We start from the raw sequence: 20,055 nt of genomic DNA on the forward strand, positions 1-20,055 counted from the left end.
CATTTGATATGTCATTAGGAGAGGAAAATGAGGTTTCAGACACACTGAGTGTATCTGGTTATCCCACAAGGAATCATGCGCGTGTACTTCACAGATCCGCGTGTTTCAAAGAGAGTGATGAAATGCGGGCAAATATATAAACACAGATGTGCCACATAAGGCTTTTTTGCTGATTCAAACGGTGACAAGACATAGACAAATGACTCCAAACGTGCACACATTTTCATACAGTGGTACGTGAGCAGGAAACGGTCACACTCTGAAACTGCGGGCCTGTGGAAATATCAGAAGTTATTATTCAGAGGCCATGAAAGGCCTTACCATCCAATATGGATTAGTAAAGCGAAGATCTCATTTTAATAGCTCTCAAAGAGACAACTCCAGTTGCGTATTAGGCTACATGTCATCGTCAAGTGTGTATGCGTGTTTGAAGGAGGAAAGAAGAGCAGTCAGGTGAGAAGAGCGGGGGAAGAACAGCAAATATTTAAACAGGAGCAAATGAGAGAGTGAATTAAAAGAAAGAAAGGCCATTCAAATGAGCCATTTATCTGTCAGTAGAATTAGTCTTTTCATCCTCTTTTCTTTCTTCTTACTCTCTCTTTCTCTCTGTCTTTCTCTTTCTCTCTCTCTCTCCTTCCATAATAGCTAAATGACTACCGGGCAGTCATACTAGCAGCTCTTATCTAGACTCATGAACACAAAAGAGCGAGACAGACAAGCGAGCACTTGACTTGACGAAAGAGCAAGGAACGAACAAATGAATGAATCAACGAATGAGAGCTAGAACCTATAACGCCGTCTATTTTAACAGAACTAGAGGCCTTGCCATTAGTGCTTTTTTTTTCACAATCCCCCCTCCCCTGTTCTGTCTTTATTCACGAAAGAAATTGCTCTTGGGCCACCCCCCACATCCCCTCCACTATTCTCTTGCTTCCCTATCTCCTCTAACTTGCTCTTTCTTTTCTTACAGTCTTTCTTCCTCTTTTTCTTTCTTTCCCCTTTCAATTTTGACACTCGGGATAAGCAGTCTATGTGCCAGCAGTAGCACGGCATGATTGAGTTGTAAAAAAATGGGGGATGGGAGGTGAAGAGGGGTTTGCCATCGGTTCGTTTATTTAATCGGTCTTTATGGAGATAGAGAAGAAGGGGTTTGGACTTTGGTGGTGATGGAATAACAGGTGAGGAACACTTCCTTCTTGTTCTGCATACTTTTCTCTTTTTCTTTTACATTCACTGTCTTTAATATGTCTCTTTATTGTTTTTTCCCTTTTCCCCCTCTATTCCTCTTATATGGATTTGGAGATGAACTTGGGGGTTAAAACACTCTGGTGTGAGCATAGTTGAGGTTCAGCTGTTATCACATTCGCAGTGTGCTTTAGCTTTTGTACTTCAAAAAAGCTATTTTGAATTTATATATCAAGCGTAATGAATCTCTTAAAGTAATTTTGTACATTAATTATATGAGTAGGCTTATTCAAAACAAATAACACTGTGTAACGTTTACAGCTGAAGCCAATAACCGCTTTAGAAAATTTTGACTTATGCTCTTTTTTTCTGTTTTATTCCCTAGTAAGTAACATATTCCTTCTTCCCTGCTAGTTATTACAAATGGACATTTATTTTATTTTTTCTCTTATGCCCTGTTCTTTAGTCATTTATCGCAGCTGTTACCAGACTTTATTTCATTCTTGAGAGATGTTTGATTGCTCTCTTTATTTTCTCTTTGTCTCTTTATTTTCTTTTTTCTGTTGTTCTATGTTGATGATTATTCAAAATATAATCTTATTTATACAACTTGCCATACCGAAAGTATTTTAGTAATTGATTAGAAACGTACACAGGTATAATAGTGGCAAAGTTCAGGTGTAGAATAACACATGCGTTGAAAGAACAGGAAATGGGATGTGAACAGTCTAGATAACCTAGATACTCCCAGAGAGCATTTAACACAATACTGTTTTGACCCATTGGCTAAATACCCCACCCCCCCACCCTTCCCTCTTAAAACTGTCCCGTGACGTCCTCCTTTTGCTCTCTATCCCTCTGTGTCTTTCTGTCTTTCCCTCATTTTCTCCCCCTCCCTGACCTGACCTCCCACCCTCTCTCTCTGTGGTATTCTTAACCTCTTCATTATCAAGTCACCATCATTTCTCAACCCCTATCCCCTCCCATGGTCCTCTTCTCACATCCTCCCAGCCAGCGACCACTGACTGGAAGGCCAGTGCTCGTTGGTTTTGCTTATGTGTTCAGATTGAGATGATTATCCTGATCGCTATTTGAAATGTGCCTCTCTACAAACGTTGACATATCGCAGTAAAGCAGCCAAAGAGGAAAGTCGCCCTCAGATTTTGTAGCCAGTGTTCGTTTCTTCTGGTGTTTCTCTTTTGGACATGTTTTAAACGGTTTTCACTTAGAGATTTAGCCAACCAGTCGAGCAGTTAGCCGTTCTGTCTGTTAGTTAGCCAATCAGTGAGTCAAGTAACTACACAGCCAGTCAATCAGCCAGAGAGGCAGCCAGTAGTCAGCAAATATTGATTAATAGAAGTGTCCTGCTCCTTTTAGCAAATCAAATGTTGAGTCTCGGCAGTCATGGGGAACCTTTAGACACACATACATATACACACGCGTACATATGGATGCTTGACTCTGAAACTGCAGCTCACTAAATTAACACTGACACACATTATAAGACTTCACAATGAGCTCTGAAAGATGCAAAACAGCTCTGTGTGCGTGTGCATGTGTGTGTTTGCTCACATCTGTGCGCATGTAGAGTGAGACAGATGTAAAAGCCCAGACTGGTGATGTGATGATGTCACTCTACAGCCCTCCTGATTAAGTCTGGTGATGTCATCAATCAGCAAAGAGGTTGCTCCGCTTAGTAACAGAGTGGTAAATCAGAAGAAAAACAACCCACACAAACAAGTGAGCTCTACTGGCATCAAACTTCTAAAATAATATTATTGCCTCCTTTTGTCCTAATTTCTTCCCTCACTGTTCATTATTGTGAATTCCCTACTACATTTTACAGTATTTCTCCCCCTCAAAGATATTGCCCCTAAGATTCCATGAAATAAACGCGCGGAAATACACATGGAAACAACTAGACGCACAAGCAGATATGCCCCCATTCTGTCGGCTAAGGCTAGCTCACCTTGACAGTCACAGCATGGTGGGTGCCTTCTTAAGCACAAACACAACACACAAAAAATACAGTGCATTCACATGGACATACACATATAGCTCACCATACAGACATTATATTTTTTGACAGTGTAAAAGCAAACAGAAATACAGGTGATTTATAACTTGTGCTCTCATTTATTCTCCTAAACCTTCACGTCTTTACGTGCATAACATGATAAAAGGTTATGTTTGTGTGGAAAACGATGACATTTAAAACAAGATTTTTAACAGCAGATGTTTTAAAAATGTTTAATGGTAGAAAACTCTTGCGAATTCCTGAGATTTGCCTGAATGGAGAGTAAACACCAGTGATCTGTTAGCCAGAAAACAAAGGTGTTGATACTGGACATTTTACATTCAATCACTAGATTTTGTTCCTATGCTTATAAACTCACTTTAAATGACAATAAAGACTCTACCCAATCTATATGCTGATGGGGTCAAACTCATAAATATGACTTTATTAGAGTTTGATTTAGATTTAGTATTTGATTTAGTTCATTGCCTTGGTCATTCTTGCCATTGTTATCGAGGGTCTCAGGGTCTTCAGTACGTAATTTTTATGTGTGTTTCTAGTCTCTGTTGATTTTCTCTGAGCTCTGTTTGGCGTGTTTGATTTCCATTTCTGCTCATCCCTGAGCTAGATAACACATTTAGAGGCTGAGGTCTTGGTTTCAAGTATATGTGTTTGCTCATGTGAGCGCATGTGTTTGTCTGTTTCATTGTCCACATTCATGCAAAAGAGTTATCTTATTTTCCAGTGCACCAGCACCATGATTTCCTCTTGCAGCCCATACAAACAAACACATCACTGTTTGCAGATGAAAACAAATATTGATGAAATCAAATTAGGAAAAGAATATTTGATATCTGAGCTTAATGTTTGGATTAAGTTGGGCTTTCTTTATTGGATTAAGCCTGTGGGTATTGGAAGCATGTCATCAATATGAGAGAACAGAGGCGAAACCATTTTCATTTCTTTGTACGCTGCTTTTTTCTTTCTTGCCTACTTGGTTGTAACTTTTTTCTTCTATTCACTTTTGTTTCTTTTCTATGTCATTATGCAGTTTTATCAACTGAATAAATGTTTTAAAATCAAATCACAATTTGAGCCCACAGATCTGCCGATATCAATTAATCTGACAAAGTAATGTGTAAAAAATAATTCTTAAATTAATCACCTTCATATCTGAAGGTTAACCTCTGGGTAATATTTATATACTACAGTATCTTGATGTAATATTAAAGAATCCCTACTATATTTACATTGCAGTAAATAGATATATAGCCATTCTCTACACTGCCACATATTTGTCAACAATGTTTCCATAAAGACGATCCTATGATGAGACTCAAACACCCAGCTTCAGGTGGTTACCTTAAAAACGCACAATAATATGTACATTCACATACACACTGCCATTGTGATAACAACAAATAAAGTCTAAGTCCCAAAATCTGTACTTCCTCGAGCAACCTCTTGGCCTGGCTCAGCGGTATGTCCACAGCGGTATGTCCTTTGTTAAAAGGCCCAGTTAAACGTGTTTACAGTCTGGTAAGAGAAAAATAATCTTTGGTATGTCGCCCCTTATAACAACTACAAACTAGGGGCATGGCCCCCTTCACTGTGAGGTAACTGCCAACACATGGACTATAGCCACAGCTGTCTCCTATGCTTCACCTCCACTAATGTCTTCCTGTAAGGCACACCCCATCCAAGAAGTTTGCGCTCCATTTGCTGAGTAAAACTGCAGTATTTTATTTGTATGCAACTTAGCACTAATTATTAGGAAGCTGTTTCAGTGCGGTGAGTGGATGCTTAAAAACCAGTGGATGATGTCATGGTGGCTACATCCATGTATGTGTCACTCAAAATAAGACCCGAATCAAAAAATGAAGTTGCATGAAAGTAATGGCAGTCCGGAACAAGAAAACTAATAGCAGTGTGTTAAGACTCACGCTAATTTTAAAATTGATGTCTGATGAAAATGTGTTTTTGGAACGGCCTCTCATTACAAGTAATTTTAATTATTGTGATTCTAATTTCTAAAAGGAAAAAGAGTCACACATTTCTTCAGTGGATAGATGGGTTTCAGTTCAAGTAAAAGCTCAGCGGTCCATTGCTGTTTTTTTTTCTTATTAGTTTGATTACATTTGCAAATCAAATTCATTTGTCTATCAGCCTTTGAGACACAGCCCGCAATCTGAGTACACTGACTAATCTGCATCAAATAATATCTGTCACACACAACACACACACGAGAAACAAGCTGCATACATTGGCGCACACCAGCCTGCATACACAAACACTTACTTCCCTGGGCACACAAACATACGCTTCTAAAAACACATACACATATTCATAAGGAAGCACTGATACGTAGTGAATGCAGACAAATGCACACATACGCATACATGCACAGTTTTATAATATGTGAAATCAGACGAGCAGTAACAAATAAATCAGCACACCATCTGAGCCCATCATCATCTAAGTCATTATTAGCAAACAGTCAGCTTTTACTACTTTCAATTTGCTTGTGTGTGTGTGTGTGGTTGTCCAAGAAAGAGAGAAAGAGAGATGATGTGATGTGATATGATATGATATGATATGCTGGCGGGGCATAAAGATAGATGATCATAATTACGCACAGGCCAAACTCCATTTCAAATCATCATCATCCTATTCTATCTGTTGGAGCGCACATGTACACACACACACACACACACACACACACACACACACACACACCAAAAGCAATATAAAGAGTTCACACACATACAGGGATCCAGTGACACCCACACACACACTTAACACACCTATGCCTGCCACAAATCTAGTGGAAGGAGGGACCGACTTGTCATGGCATCACATTATTTCTGGCGGTTCATGCAAAGTTCACAGACAGGCATGAAATAGTTATTCTCTAGTTCCTCTTTCTGCTTATCTATCCACCTTTCCTCATGGTTTCTGTCTGCATCTTCCATTTTATTCTTTTTTTATTTTCCTATTTACTGTCCTAATTCTCTCTTTCTCCACCTATCATTGCTCCTTCACTACTTATTTATTTTCCCTTTCCTACTGCTTCTCCTGCCTTCTCTTTCTCCTCTACTTCCCTTATCTCCCATTCATGTTTGTGTTTATTTGTTTATTCCTTACCCCCCTTTGTTATTCTATTGTTTTCCTTCCTGTCTCCCTTTGCGCTCCTGTTTCTTCCACCTTCCTTCCTCCTGCATCCATCGTTCTTAAATAATGGCCTGGAGGATTCATCCTTTCCATCAGACAATAAGCAGGTGGGAAAATAGGATTGGAGCGTGCCTGTCACCAGCTGGGAACAACTTATGGCCTGTGCACACAACACACACACACACACACACACACACACACACACACACACACACACACACACACACACACACATACAATAAACACTTTAGGGTGGTCCCTTTGCCAAAGTGTTGGATAACAGTTTTAAAAGGTCACTTATGATGAATTCCGAACAATTCAGCCTTATTTGAAATTATTTTTTAAATCATCAATTTTCATAACGATTCATTAGTTTTGTACTTTTGTTGTTGTTTTTTTAAACATCCAGAGATCAGGGCCCTGTGCTTCGTACGTCGCTTACTACATCCAAGATCAAATGAAACATCCAAGACCAAATCATCGCGCTAACTCTGAGCTCGCTATTCCGGTTCCCCGAACACACCTGTTGTTGACGATTAGTACAGCTGGATGAAGTAATGTGAGATCACTGGGTGGCCCAACAGGGGCTACGCATCGATAGTAGAAACATTGATCGGCAACCCTTTGATTGGTCGGCGAAAATGTCGAAGGAGCGCGCTCGGTATTTTTCGGCAGCAGAGCAAGAACTCTTGAGTGAGGGATTTCAGGAGTTTCAGAGTTTAATTAAAACGCAAGGGAACACTGCAAAGGCTGCAAAAGCAAGGAGAGAGGGCTGGCAGAAAGTTGCTGACAAATCAAACTCGTAAGTAATTCAATAATAACAATAATAATGGAGTGGATTTATATAGCACTTTTCAAGGCACCCAAAGCGTTTTACAATGCCACTATTCAGTCACTCTCACATTCACACACTGGTGGAGGCAGCTACGGTTGTAGCCACAGCTGCCCTGGGGCAGACTGACAGAAGCCAGGCTGCCATATTGCGCCATCGGCCCCTCTGGCCAACACCAGTAGGCGGTAGGGTAGATTTATCATATCACACCATATTATCCAATATTATATTACATTATATTATATTATAATATGTTATATTATATCCCCTTTCACATTAGAGCCACAACAGGACCCACTAGAACATGGGAACAAGTAAAAGTGAAATATAAGAATATTCTACAGAATGGTAATATTTATCACTTATATTGCTTGTCGTCTCTTGGAAAGAGACCCTGAAATAATCTGTTTGTTTGTTCATAACAGCAACCAAGAAAAGGGCAGAGCAAAAAAAAAGACAGGTGGTGGTCCTGCACCCCCTCGTCAACAAGTTGGTTAAGTGAATAATACCCTCACGGGAAAATCGATATCTCTCTATGAGCACACTGTCGCGCTGAGCTAAAGGATCCTGTCTGTCCCGCAATATACGCTGAATTCTGAGGACTCTCCTTATCAATCTTGCACCTTCCTCAATGGGTGGCTCGCGTAAACGGACAGGATATGACTGCGACAGACTTCCCAAATCCACCTTCGCTTTTATAGCCGTGGTCTCTCATCTTGATTACACGAAGTAATTTACAATTACTACTCTGAAATATGAATTACATCTGTAATAATCACATACATGTAATAGAATGTTAATAGTACATTTCCCTTTTTTAGGAAATGACCTGTATGTATCTGTGTGACATCAATAAAAGGATCAAGTGCTGCATTATCTTTAGTTACATTGATGTTATTTATTTATGGTGAAACAGTGGTGGAATATCGCTGTTGCTTTCGTATGAATGACGCGGGCATACCTGCGTGGCCGCGATCTAATCCTGTTTACATAAAGTAAACCTGCTCCCCAGCAGGTTTACGCTTACGGCTCTGTTGCTATGACAGCAAGTCCCGGATGGGCTTCGGGGAACCGAACGATCCAGGATCACGCGAAATCGTCAACAATCTCATCCAGCTAACTCACTTAGCGCGGTACGAAGAACAGGCCCCAGACAGTAAACACTGGCAAACATTATGGAAAAATGTGGTTTACACCACTGGTTGACGAGTGGTCGCTTGCAGTCACTATGTAAAATTGGTCAAACAGTGGTATGTGACACTAGACTGAAAATCCCTTTATAATTCCTTGGTTGCAGGGGTTTTCTGTTGTTTATAAGGAAGGTGCAGACTTGTCGGAGATGAATGGTAGTGAATCTTTGAGGCAGTCACCTTCAAAGCACAATCTGTGCCTTTTAAAAAGGGATGTTTTCCACACATTTTCAAGTTTCAAGTCACTACTGCTTGGTGAATCGTTGGCAAGTGTTTGCAGGCAAGTTGGTGTCTTCCATACAACCACAGCTATCTGCTAATGCTAATGACCAAACCGATTTTCATCCAGCAAAAGCCAGCAACCTGCAGCAATCACTTGCCAACCAGTGCCAGAAAGCAGTGGTTACAAAGGCCTGTGTGATTGAGGCTTGCGCTGGTGCAGAAATAAGACAATGCCAAATTTGCTTTGTTTTTACTCTATGCACATTTGAATAGATGTATTCCCTCCAAAAAGGGAGGATATATGTGCTTTTCTTGACCTTTTGACAAACTCTCTTACCACAAATGTTTTCAGATCTTTTTTTCTCTTTTCTTTTCTTTCTGCTTGAGCACTTCAGTGATCTTTTGCCACTTTTGCCACCTGCTATAGGGCAAATGACTGGGGCCTATGGTCTCAGTGCTTCACTGTGCACAAGTGCATAGAACAGACACACAGGGTAGTAATAATATGTGTATTTTTGTGTCTATTTAATCTTGATGGGATGTTTCATCTGCAGACGGCTATCACAGCTGGCCGCCTTATTGTCTGGGTGAGACTGATTGAGTCAGTGAGTGAAAGTGTGTGTGTGTGTCTGTGTGTGTGGGTTTTTTTTTTTCAGTTTCGCTGTTAGTCTGCATGCAGGTGTGTATACCAATATACAAGTTTTTGTTTACTTATTGAATAACAAATGTATTTTTATATATCATTATATTTTATATGTATATCTATATAACCACTATAGAGCAACATGGCATTGTGTACATTTGTGTGCATTGTGAATGTGTGCTGTCCATCAAGCCACACACATAGCCGTACCAAACCATTGGCTTGGTTGCTGATGATGACATATGAGTTCCTGGCCCTGGTAATGGCTGTTAAATCTCATAATTACACGCTTCTTTATTGCAATGCATAATGACCCCGCAGCACTATTGGACAATTAATTAAGATTTTCAGCCCAGGCTTTTTCAGGCCCAGATGAGGAGGTGGAATGAGGTCTAATGTTCTTGTCTTCAAGCTACGACATTATGGTATGGTGCTGTAGGAAAGAAGGCTCTGTGTGCATCCGTTTTCATCTTTGTCTTTATTTCAGTCTTTTTAAGTCGCTCTCTCATTCTCTCTGTTCTCCCTCTCCTCATTGCTCCAATTGTTGAGCCCTTTCCTTCGATGCTTGTCCTCAATGATGATATTGGAGACCATATCTCTAATCTGTGAATGGTAAATTAATCCCTGTGGAATTTCTGGGGTCCTCTCTCTATGAACAGCTACGGGGGATTAGGAAGATAAAATCAACACAGCCTTATAATCTCATATACTGACACAAGGCATGTACAGTACAGGGACCATTGTTTTAAAGCCAATGGTCAGCAGGTTTCTACTTCTTTATACATCAATAGTGCTTAACAGAAAAAAAAAGTCTGTTTCATGACCGTTAAAATTTTTTACCTCTTTTGAACTCTGTGTTCTTACTGGATATATATTTACGTACTTTTTAAATAAGCATTCATTTTTGCTGTTTGGACAGACAATGGATTTTTTCCAGAGTGTTGCAGGATATTGTTTTGAAAAGATAATCCACCAAAGGATCAATAGAGTGTCACAAGTCGTGTAATTGGACAAGCTGAGAGAGTAAATTCAGCCAAATTAGATGGATAGATTAAGTTGGTGGCAATTAGGAGAATAACGTAACAAAAAATAAGTTCAGTTGCCTAATACAATTTCATTGAAGAATGAAGAAATTCATATATAAACACAAGTAATATTTACATATCTTACAATTTCAACATCGTAATCATTTTTGTCCGTGAAAGCGTTGATCAGCAGTTTTATATGTGTTTTGAATTTGTGTGTGCCATGTGCAGACATAGTGAGTTGGTGTGTAAGCTGCTCAGCTGTGTGTTGACATGGTTCCCCTGACAAATTTGTGCTCACATGCACATCCTCACAGACACACACACAGAGTGGTCATTCCTGCCGTCATGAGCATTATATTGATGGGAGGAAGGAAAGGTAGAGGGTGAGAGAAAGATAGATGGACGCAATGAAGAAAAAGTTTTTAAATAGGCAAATGAGAAATATAATCTTTGACAATATTGCATAAAGTTCTCAGCATTTATTTCTCCAAGAAATTCTCAAATAGAGCCGACCTCTGTCACTTTAGCGGTGCTCTTCATTCCCTGTGAAGTCAAGAAGGCTTGGCCCTGTGGAACTTGCAGTGTACATGCACACATACACACTCCTTGACATAGCCCTAGTGGAGCTAGAAGTGGGTAATTAAAATGTAAATATTGATATTTTATTATTTGAAATGGCTCCACTGCAATGCTCTTAATGTCACTCCATCTGTCGTCTCCACGGAGACTTGGGGTTGCCCTCGACGACCAGCTGCCCCCACCCAAGCACCCCCAACCACGGCAACAGCTATAACACTCGACAACCATCTCTGTGTTGCAGCATTTCCATTTTGGGTCTAATTAAGTGTTAAATATTAGCACCCGCAACCACTGAGGCAGCTCGCACCACACACATACACACGCTCACGACACTCATCTCCACTACAGCAATGGTAAGATTTTAAGTGTTAATCTTGCAGTGCTGCTGATGGTGTCTAATGTATGCAATTAACAGTCAGGCAGGGCTGAGGGTTTGGTAATTAGCTGGCTGTTCACACTGATTAGAGGCTACCGCAACCCTATGACTGCTCTAGTCTCTCCCCCAGGCCACACGGAGAAAGGAGGGGGAAAAGAGAGGGGGAGTAAGGAAGGAGAATGAAACAGAAAAAGATATTTTAGCCAACAGCCCGACAGGGCATGAAAGTAAAGGTAAAATGATTTTGTGCGCAATATATGTATCTTAAAACCATATTTGTTATTTGTGTATATATATATATATATATATATATATATATATATATATATATATATATATATATATATATATATATATATATATATATATATATATATATATATATCATGTGTTCTTTATTCTTTTACTAAATGTTGAAATCAAATACAGATAAAATATGGCATTTATGGCATTTAATTCTTCATTGTTAACAAAGTTGAGCCTCAATCTCACATAGTATTCAGCAAAACATGAAAGAAACAAAAGAAACAATGAATGCTATGAATATTTCCTTCAGTACTGTCATTTTTAAAAGTCTCTAAACCCGTTTTAACAGTGTTTTAATTGAAAAATACTACAAAGAATAGAACAGATCCTTTTTTTCCCACATATGTATGGTCAGGTTGAATTTGATACCAGTCACAAGAAAGGAAGGAAAATTTCTGTATTATAAAAACACACACACACACACACACACACACATTTGGTGGATTATTTCACAGCTTATCTACTTAATTCATAACAGGACAGTAACATGACTGTGTATAAAAAGAGCACCACAGAGTTGGCAAATTGTTCAATGGTTTAAGATAAGATAAGATAAGATAAGATAAGATAACCTTTATTAGTCCCACACGTGGGAAATTTGTTTTGTCACAGCAGGAAGTGGACAGTGCAAAAGTTATGACGCAAAAATTAGAATACAATAAGAATAAATACAGTACACAGCTGTACAGAATAGAATAAAATAATATACTATATACAGTAGAATAAAATAGAATAAAAATATACAATAAGATAAAAATAGAATACGAATGCTATATACAACTGAGTAAAAATACAACGATGCCAGAAAAGATTATTGCACTTAGTGTTATTGCATATGTATGGATGTGTGTGTTTGTTCAGTTAAAGTCTTTGTTGTGGAGTCTGACAGCAGTGGGGAGGAAAGACCTGCGAAATCTCTCCGTCCCACACCGTGGGTGCCGCAGTCTCCCACTGAAGGAGCTGCTCAGTGCTGTCACAGTCTGCTGCATGGGGTGGGAGACGTTGTCCAACAGGGATGACAGCTTAGCCGCCATTCTCCTGTCACTCACCACCTCCACTGGGTCCAGAGGGCATCCTAGAACAGAGCTGGCCCTTCGGATCACCCTGTTCACCCTGTAAGAAAAAAAAGAAGAAAAAGAAGAGGAAAAACGTGGCATTTTGTGGCTTGCTTTTGAACACTCTTGAAGACCATTAAGCACTATTATTGCTGCTTGTATAGGAGCATTGAAATCTTCTTATGCAAGGTCCAAAATTTTGGATTCAAATAATTTGGATCAGGCTTGGCTGACTGAGGTTTAGGTGAAAAGGTTTTTTTGTTGTTGTTTTTAGTTTTTACAACTTTTGAATGTTGGTTGTTACGGGATAAAGATATGAGGCGGCTTGTTATCAATGCACAATTCGAGCGCCTGATCCATATGTAACCTGCTGTGAAGGCACCAATAACAGTTGCAGGGAATTTTTTCACATTTTGCAGCAACCGTCACCTGAACGTCACAAGCTTATTAGAGCTGAGAGTTGAAAGGTCAAGGTCACTGCAAGATCTAGAAAAACAGATACTTAAGTAACTTAAGAATTCATACACTAATATCACATTTTATATTTATATTTTATATTGAAAAGGTCAAATGTGAACTTCAATTTGGAATCATGAATTCTTCATGCAGGTTACATTACAGACAATGTGATTCTGAGCAGGCATGGATTTAAACTACCACACGAGTTTGATGCAGTGACATAATTTTGACAGTGTAAGATATGGCTTGACTTGTGCGCTTAAATTGCGCTTCCATATAATGTCATATCTAAACATGATGTTTTGATAGTCCAAATAGCCGGACACATATGTGTGTAGGTGAGTATGTGTCCTGTGTGCGAGTGTGTCTTTAAGCCCCTCTAAATTAGCTGGTTCTCTGGGTAGATTTGTTTCCATCTCGTTGCGCATCTCTGTGTAATTGGGTCAGCTGGTGGATGTGTGTTCATTTGTGTGTGTGTGTGACAGCATTTGCCAGTGTGTATCTCGTGTGCGTATATCTTGTGTGTGTTGTTTCAGCTTGGCCAAAGCCATCACAGGGGGTCCGTGTTCATTTTGGCCGGCGTCTGGCCGTATGGTACAGAACAGTTTGAGATGTACGCACGCACACATACACAAACGCACACGTACAAAACACCACAAGGGAGCACTTGCATTGCACAGCATGCAACAATGTGCACACATTTTAAACACATACAGAAAGTGGAATGAGTGAGCGCACGGGAGCCACATAACACAGTGTGCATACAGAACAACACACACACGCAGGGTAGCGATGTGCTGGTAACTGTGGGAAACTTCACGTGTCCTCATGCAATCTCTATCTCAGTGGGCCAGTAGACTTAAATCTGTCCCCTGCAGAACACAATACGTGCACATGCTGAACATAGACAATCCACTATTCCCTTGTCACCAACAAAGCACAACTTGTTGGTAACAGAAAACAGTTAGCAACGCAGTTCTCGCTCAAGAAAGATTCGCTTCACTATGTCAGATTATGGTGAATATGCACAATTTGGCAGTCTTTTTGAAAAGAAATAGCTATGTCTCCAATTTTCAGCAGTTATTAAGATAACATTTTTTTATTTTACGTGACCTTCTCTTTGTTTTGCACAGGTTTACACTGTTGCTCCAGTGTTGGATAGCACATTGTCTACACTGGCGTTACATCATTTGGGTTTCTTTTTACACATTTGTTGAATGATGAGCTTTAGGTCATGACTCCCTAATTGCAGGGAAACACTTTTTGCAACTTGAAGGCAGTTTTCTTAAGTCTGTGAATTGTTTCTATAACATGGATGTTTCCTTTTAAATTTGTCCTGAGGCAATGATTCAAAAGGATCATTTGTATCACAATAAGCAAGTGTTAAGCACATTCAAGGGCCACTGCAAGACTACAGAAGGACAACGGATACAAAGCTATTTGTAACCCAATGGGACTTTTTAAAAGACATTCTGATACCAGAGCACTCAAATATTCGCCAGCATGAACTATTTTTGAAAGAAAGTCCGAAATTTTAAGGAAAACTGAATTTCATTTTACATGACAACACTTGAGAAGAGTTAAATTAGTTTCCATATTCAATCATTCTATAATTCTCAGGTGATTTTTTTTTTTGTTTTGGGGGGGGGGGGTTTAAATGTGTATAAAATACACCTGGTCCTCCTGGTCATTATTTAAGTAATACACACGGCTGGTCTGCAATTTGGCCTATTTTGTCCAGGGCTTTAAATCTATTCATTCTCACCAGGACACAGACCCTCTTATGCTCAATTTAGAAAATAAAATCAAGTTAATTCAACAATAAACTTGTTTTATATGTATTTTTTTGTATTAATTATGCAGATATTATTCAAAGTGGAGCCCCACACAAAATGATCTTTAAAAAATGTAAAAGAATTGTCAGAGAACCTTTCAAAACTACATTATATATTCAAGCTATTAAGTCTGCTTGATTAGAGCTCAAAATTGTTCGCCTGTTTTGCTTCTATGGACAAAAAGACACACACACAAAAAAAATCAAGACACCGCCACTTAAATGGAAAGTGTCCCATTTAACCTCTTAAGCCCCAACGCCCCCTGATATGGGGGCAAAAGGCAGGAGATCAGTTAGGCTTGGGGCTAAAGAGGTTAACCTGGGTTACAGGATGTGAATACTAGTCATGCGTTAATAACTGGTTACCAGATCACCATCACAACCGGTTTTCACACCTGTCGGAATACAGGCGCGGAGAATCAGTTGTCGAAGATGTACATTGCCGTCGTCATACAAATACACCGACTCATATGCGCGTACACTTCTCGGTGTATATACACAAGTATATGGGCACCCATAAGCGTCACAGTCTCTTCTCACTGGTTTCCATTTGCCCTGTAACCATGCGAAAACAAATATAGGCCTCTTAGATATGTGTGTTCGTGTGCATCTATGGAGCAACTGGGGCATGAGAGAGGGCTATCTTATGTGTGTGTGTGTCTGTGTTAGACTGTTGTGCAGTCTCGGGTGTAAACGTGCAGTCAGGACTCATTTGGCAGACAAACAGGCCGCAGGGTGGCTAGGGAATCGACGTGTGTTTGTGGGTGTGTTTGTTTTTTATGCGGGTATCTGATAGAGAAAAGGGAAGAGGAAAGAGTGCACAAGCAAGAGGTAGAGGTTAAGTTTGCATGACTGCACTGTAGCCTCTTTCTGTCAGTGCACACACATAAGTGCATCTGTACCGTCATAGGTTTGTTCTACTTTAGCAGACCACCTATACACAAATACTAACTATAGATAAGATTAATATCCAGCCCAAAACTTGGTGTTACCAGATGGAAGCAGTTATCCAGTAATAATTTTATACGGTGCTGTTTGAAGTTCTTGCCGATATTTTTTAGGCAAATATTTCAACTTTGTTGCAAACGGCAAACAACATCGACACAAACACACTCATGCTAACTCACACAGTATGAGATGCCTTATCAACAATGGGCAGAAAGGAAATGTAATTAGAACCAAATAAGAAACCTTCTTTTGTCAAGTGAAATCACAGGTATGAAAGAAAGGTCTCCACCCCTCCCACTACCACCACTGCCGCCCTTCTTTCTAACAACTCACCCCCTTTTACTTTCTTCTCTCTTCCAACTCACTCTTTCTGATACACTCTCTCTCCCTCTCTCTCTCTCTTCCCATCAATATCTCTCTCTCTCTCTCCATCATCAGCACTAAATTCCCATTGATGTTTCTTTTCTTCTGTTGTATCGATTGCTTCATGAGAAGGAGGGGAGGAATGTAGGAAGGGAAGAAGGGAAAGATGGCGTTATCTGTTAATTAATTTGTCCTGAAGCCGGCCGCCTATTAATCAGACAGATAAGAGGCATTGGATGGCTGAACGGCGCAGACAGGCTGGTGGGGAGGGAAGAGGGAGAGGTACACACACCAACGTACACACACAAACACAGACAGAGATACGCATGCAGAGTCCCGTGGAAACATGTATGGGAATGTATGCATACACACGGAATGCAAATATGCTGATGAGTTATGTACAAATGTGCAGTTTAAGCACACATATATTCACACAAGGACAAAAAAAATTTCACACACTGCACAAATCTGCTCACACACGCAGACACCATCCTGATAAAAATCATTGATGTGCCTCAATAAGAAAAGCTGCACTTTCAGCTCAATAAATTAATCACTGTGGTTTTAATTATTGGTGTTTTCTGTGTGTGTGTGTGTGTGTGTGTGTGTGTGTGTGTGTGTGTGTGTGTGTGTGTGTGTGTGTGTGTGTGTGTGTGTGTTGCACACATCTGTACACCTTATGTATCATTAGGAGGATAGAGGACTATGCAAACAGCACTGTTAATATACAGACACTTATACAGACACTTTCCATATGAAGTTGACATTCACGGTATATTTGTGTATATGTGATTCAGTGTGTATTCTTGCATTTGTATGTTTGTGCCCACTTCTTGAGCCTTGTGTGCTCCTGTTGGTCCTGGACCAGATGCCACCAGAGGGAAGTGCGCAAATTGATGGAAATCTTAGTTCTGCCCTGAACACCTGAGTACCAAAAACACACACAAAGACAATTTAAAACCCACAACCAGTGACACCATTAAATGATATTAACCCCTCACTCATCTCGCCTTCTCTTCACTTGACCCCAGGGTTGAACAGATTCAATAAGTGTATGTGTGTTAATTTTAGCAATGCCAGTGTATATTTCCCCAGCCCACAATGAGTGGTGAAGTCCTAAGTACCCCCTAAAGACATCTGCCTCTGTGAATAAGGTGTGTGTGTGCGTGTGTGTGTGTGCACGAAGACCCCCCCTTAAGAAATTCACCTCTAATCCCTTCTGATGATTTCATTAAGTAGAAGAAGACACTGCCAGTTGGCAGTGATACTGCTCCCTTCACTGTGCCGTGTGTGAGTGTGCACGTAAGAGTGTGCGCACGTGTGTGTGTGTGTGTGTATCAATCATACACATTTGGATTCTTTCCAGTTTGTTTCTATGCGTTCATGTTTATGTGTATGTGATATGAAGTGTGTGTTAAGAAATGTTAACAGTTGTAGATTGAATGAATTAGAGCGCATTACAAACAACAATAGCCTGCAACCTGGACATAATGAGACGCCTGCCATTACCAATCAACAAACTGTGAGATAAGAGCCCCTAATGTACATGCATGCGCAAAATACCAACACACACTCTGGCGCACCTAACATCTCAAGAGGAGGTTCTTCGCAGCAGATGTTACTGAAGAAATAGCTTCCTTCGCATCTGCCTGCTTGTCCTGGCATGATGCTTCACTCCAACACACATACACAAACACACAGTGGAGGGCTGCAGCGAGGTCTGACAGGTGTGCTTGCATGGCAAACTGTCTTTGCCTTGCCTATGAAGGCTCACGCTCACAAACACACACACACAGGCAGACAGGCAGGTGTGAATGGACAGGTGTGTGAGGAGAGGACAGCTGCGAAGAAAGGTGTGAGCAGGCAGGTGTTCCATTAAAGAGACAGACAGAAAGAGAAAGACTAAGAGGGATGGACCGCAAGTGAAGTGAGTGTAATCAAGAGATATGGCATGAGGAAGCAAAAACATCGCAATCAAAAAGCATCAAGCAGAAATATGAATCGTGTGTGTACTCACTGTCTGAAAAGAAATGAGTGAATGAAAGAAAGGTGAAAAGAGGTTCACAGTCATAGACAGACACTGATAGGTAAAAAGGAGACAGACAGATATACGTAGACATAGGCAAATAGGCAGACATGGATTGACACCGAAGAAAGCAGGAGTTTTGAGGCCATAGCAGCAGTTAGTGTGTGTGTATTTGAGCGGCGTAACAGCGATGGCCAGCATTGATCCTTGGAAGTTGTGGCAGGGAAAGATAAGGCCCGCCTTTCCCCAGAGAATAGCCCTGGGCATAAGAGGAAGAGGAGGAAGAGGAGAGGAGGTGGAGAACTCTAGTCAAGTGGATGGATTGAGGTTGGCCAAGAAGGGAGTGAAGCTGAGTCTTGAACCTAATACTAGCTCAAACACCTTTTAAACACAGCTGTTTTATTGCTTTTGAGTTAGTTCTGCTTTAAAAAATAAATAAATCCCAAAACAAAACCCACGTTAGAAAAACACACAGGATGCATTTTCCTCTTCGCAAAGGTTATATTTACTGAATTTTATTTTCTTTCTGAAAGATAGACTCCTTAACTCTTTGGTTTGTTCGGGTGGAAAAATTAAATTAACAATCTATGCTCTTGCTTTTCTTTTTGTCTCAATGTTTACCAGGTTTTTCCACGCTGTCTCTGGCAGACCAGATGAGTCTCCTACAGAGTGCATGGATGGAAATCCTGATCCTACGCGTTGTCTACCGTTCACTGCCCTTTGAAGACAAGGTAAGCCTGTTTGTTTCTTGGGCTCAAGTGGCCACCTCTCGTAATGCATAACTCTAAACCGTAATGCAATCTATCCAAAGGGACTGACTTATTTTTGGAGTCATTCTCAAGTGGACATTTAAGAACATGCCAGTAAATCCAGTTCTTCTGTTTTGTCTCTTTGTAGTTGGTGTATGCTGAGGACTACATAATGGACGAGGACCAGTCGAAATTAGCTGGACTTCTGGACCTGAACAATGCCATCCTTCAGCTGGTGAAGAAATATAAATCTATGAAACTAGAGAAGGAGGAATTTGTCACTCTCAAGGCCATTGCTTTGGCTAACTCAGGTTGGAATTTGTTCACTCTCAGCTGATATTTTTGTCTGTCTCCACATTTGTGTTTTACTGGTGGAAGAGTTAATCCTAGGATTCCCAATCCCATGGGGCTCATTTGAGCTGAACTATCAGAGAACCGATTTCAGTATTCTGCATTCAAACAAACACACAACTGTGACGCAACCATGTTAACACATACTCTACTAGTCAAAAGTGTGTCAAATACTGTATGCATACATAGAAAAACACATGCTCAGTGCAAAAATAAAAACGTGTTTTTTAGTTGAACCTCACCACAACACAACGTGCCAATCCTTTTTGCAATTAGCATAGTCGTCTCTTCAGATGCCTGTTAAATAAGGTGAAATCATTAGAACCCAAAATCTGTCGATAAGGCCCCCTCTCTGATGTGTCCAGCTGCATCGACAGCTGACTGACACACGCGCACACACACGCACTCTCTCGCACACACACGCCTTCTTCCTCCCATGACCCGTCTTTTGAACTTTGTCTTGGAAGCTGGCCAGCTCTTCAGTACTCTTTAATTACAAGGGGGGAGCTGTCAATACAATGTGTTTAAATGGGAGAATGCAACGAGAGAGCTTTGAATAAGGAGGGAGGGGCCTTTTGTTCTGGTTGTGCCACTAAAGGCACGCATACACATATTTACATCCATAAATGTTCCTAAACTTTCAAAAAACATACATCTGGTTATTAGCACTCAGTGAAACATTTGTGTGTGCCATTGAAAAATGTTTGCTTACACACATACT

General features: G+C 40.3%; 1 protein-coding gene across 5 annotated transcripts in view; it reads left to right on the forward strand.

Moving 5' to 3' along the window:
- Positions 1-20,055, forward strand: part of esrrga (estrogen-related receptor gamma a) — a 73,694-nt gene that overhangs the window by 44,724 nt on the left and 8,915 nt on the right. For all 5 annotated transcript variants that reach the window (XM_085267372.1, XM_085267340.1, XM_085267355.1 and 2 more), the window contains exons 7-8: positions 18,859-18,965; positions 19,132-19,294. In XM_085267372.1, the coding sequence (XP_085123498.1) occupies positions 18,859-18,965; positions 19,132-19,294 (270 nt within the window). The remainder of the gene's footprint in view (positions 1-18,858; positions 18,966-19,131; positions 19,295-20,055) is intronic.

This window comes from Mchenga conophoros, linkage group LG1, assembly GCF_057382185.1.
Source record: "Mchenga conophoros isolate Kocher_MC1m ecotype Shallow Benthic linkage group LG1, M_conophoros_male_GT1.1, whole genome shotgun sequence".
Classification (NCBI taxonomy): domain Eukaryota; kingdom Metazoa; phylum Chordata; class Actinopteri; order Cichliformes; family Cichlidae; genus Mchenga; species Mchenga conophoros.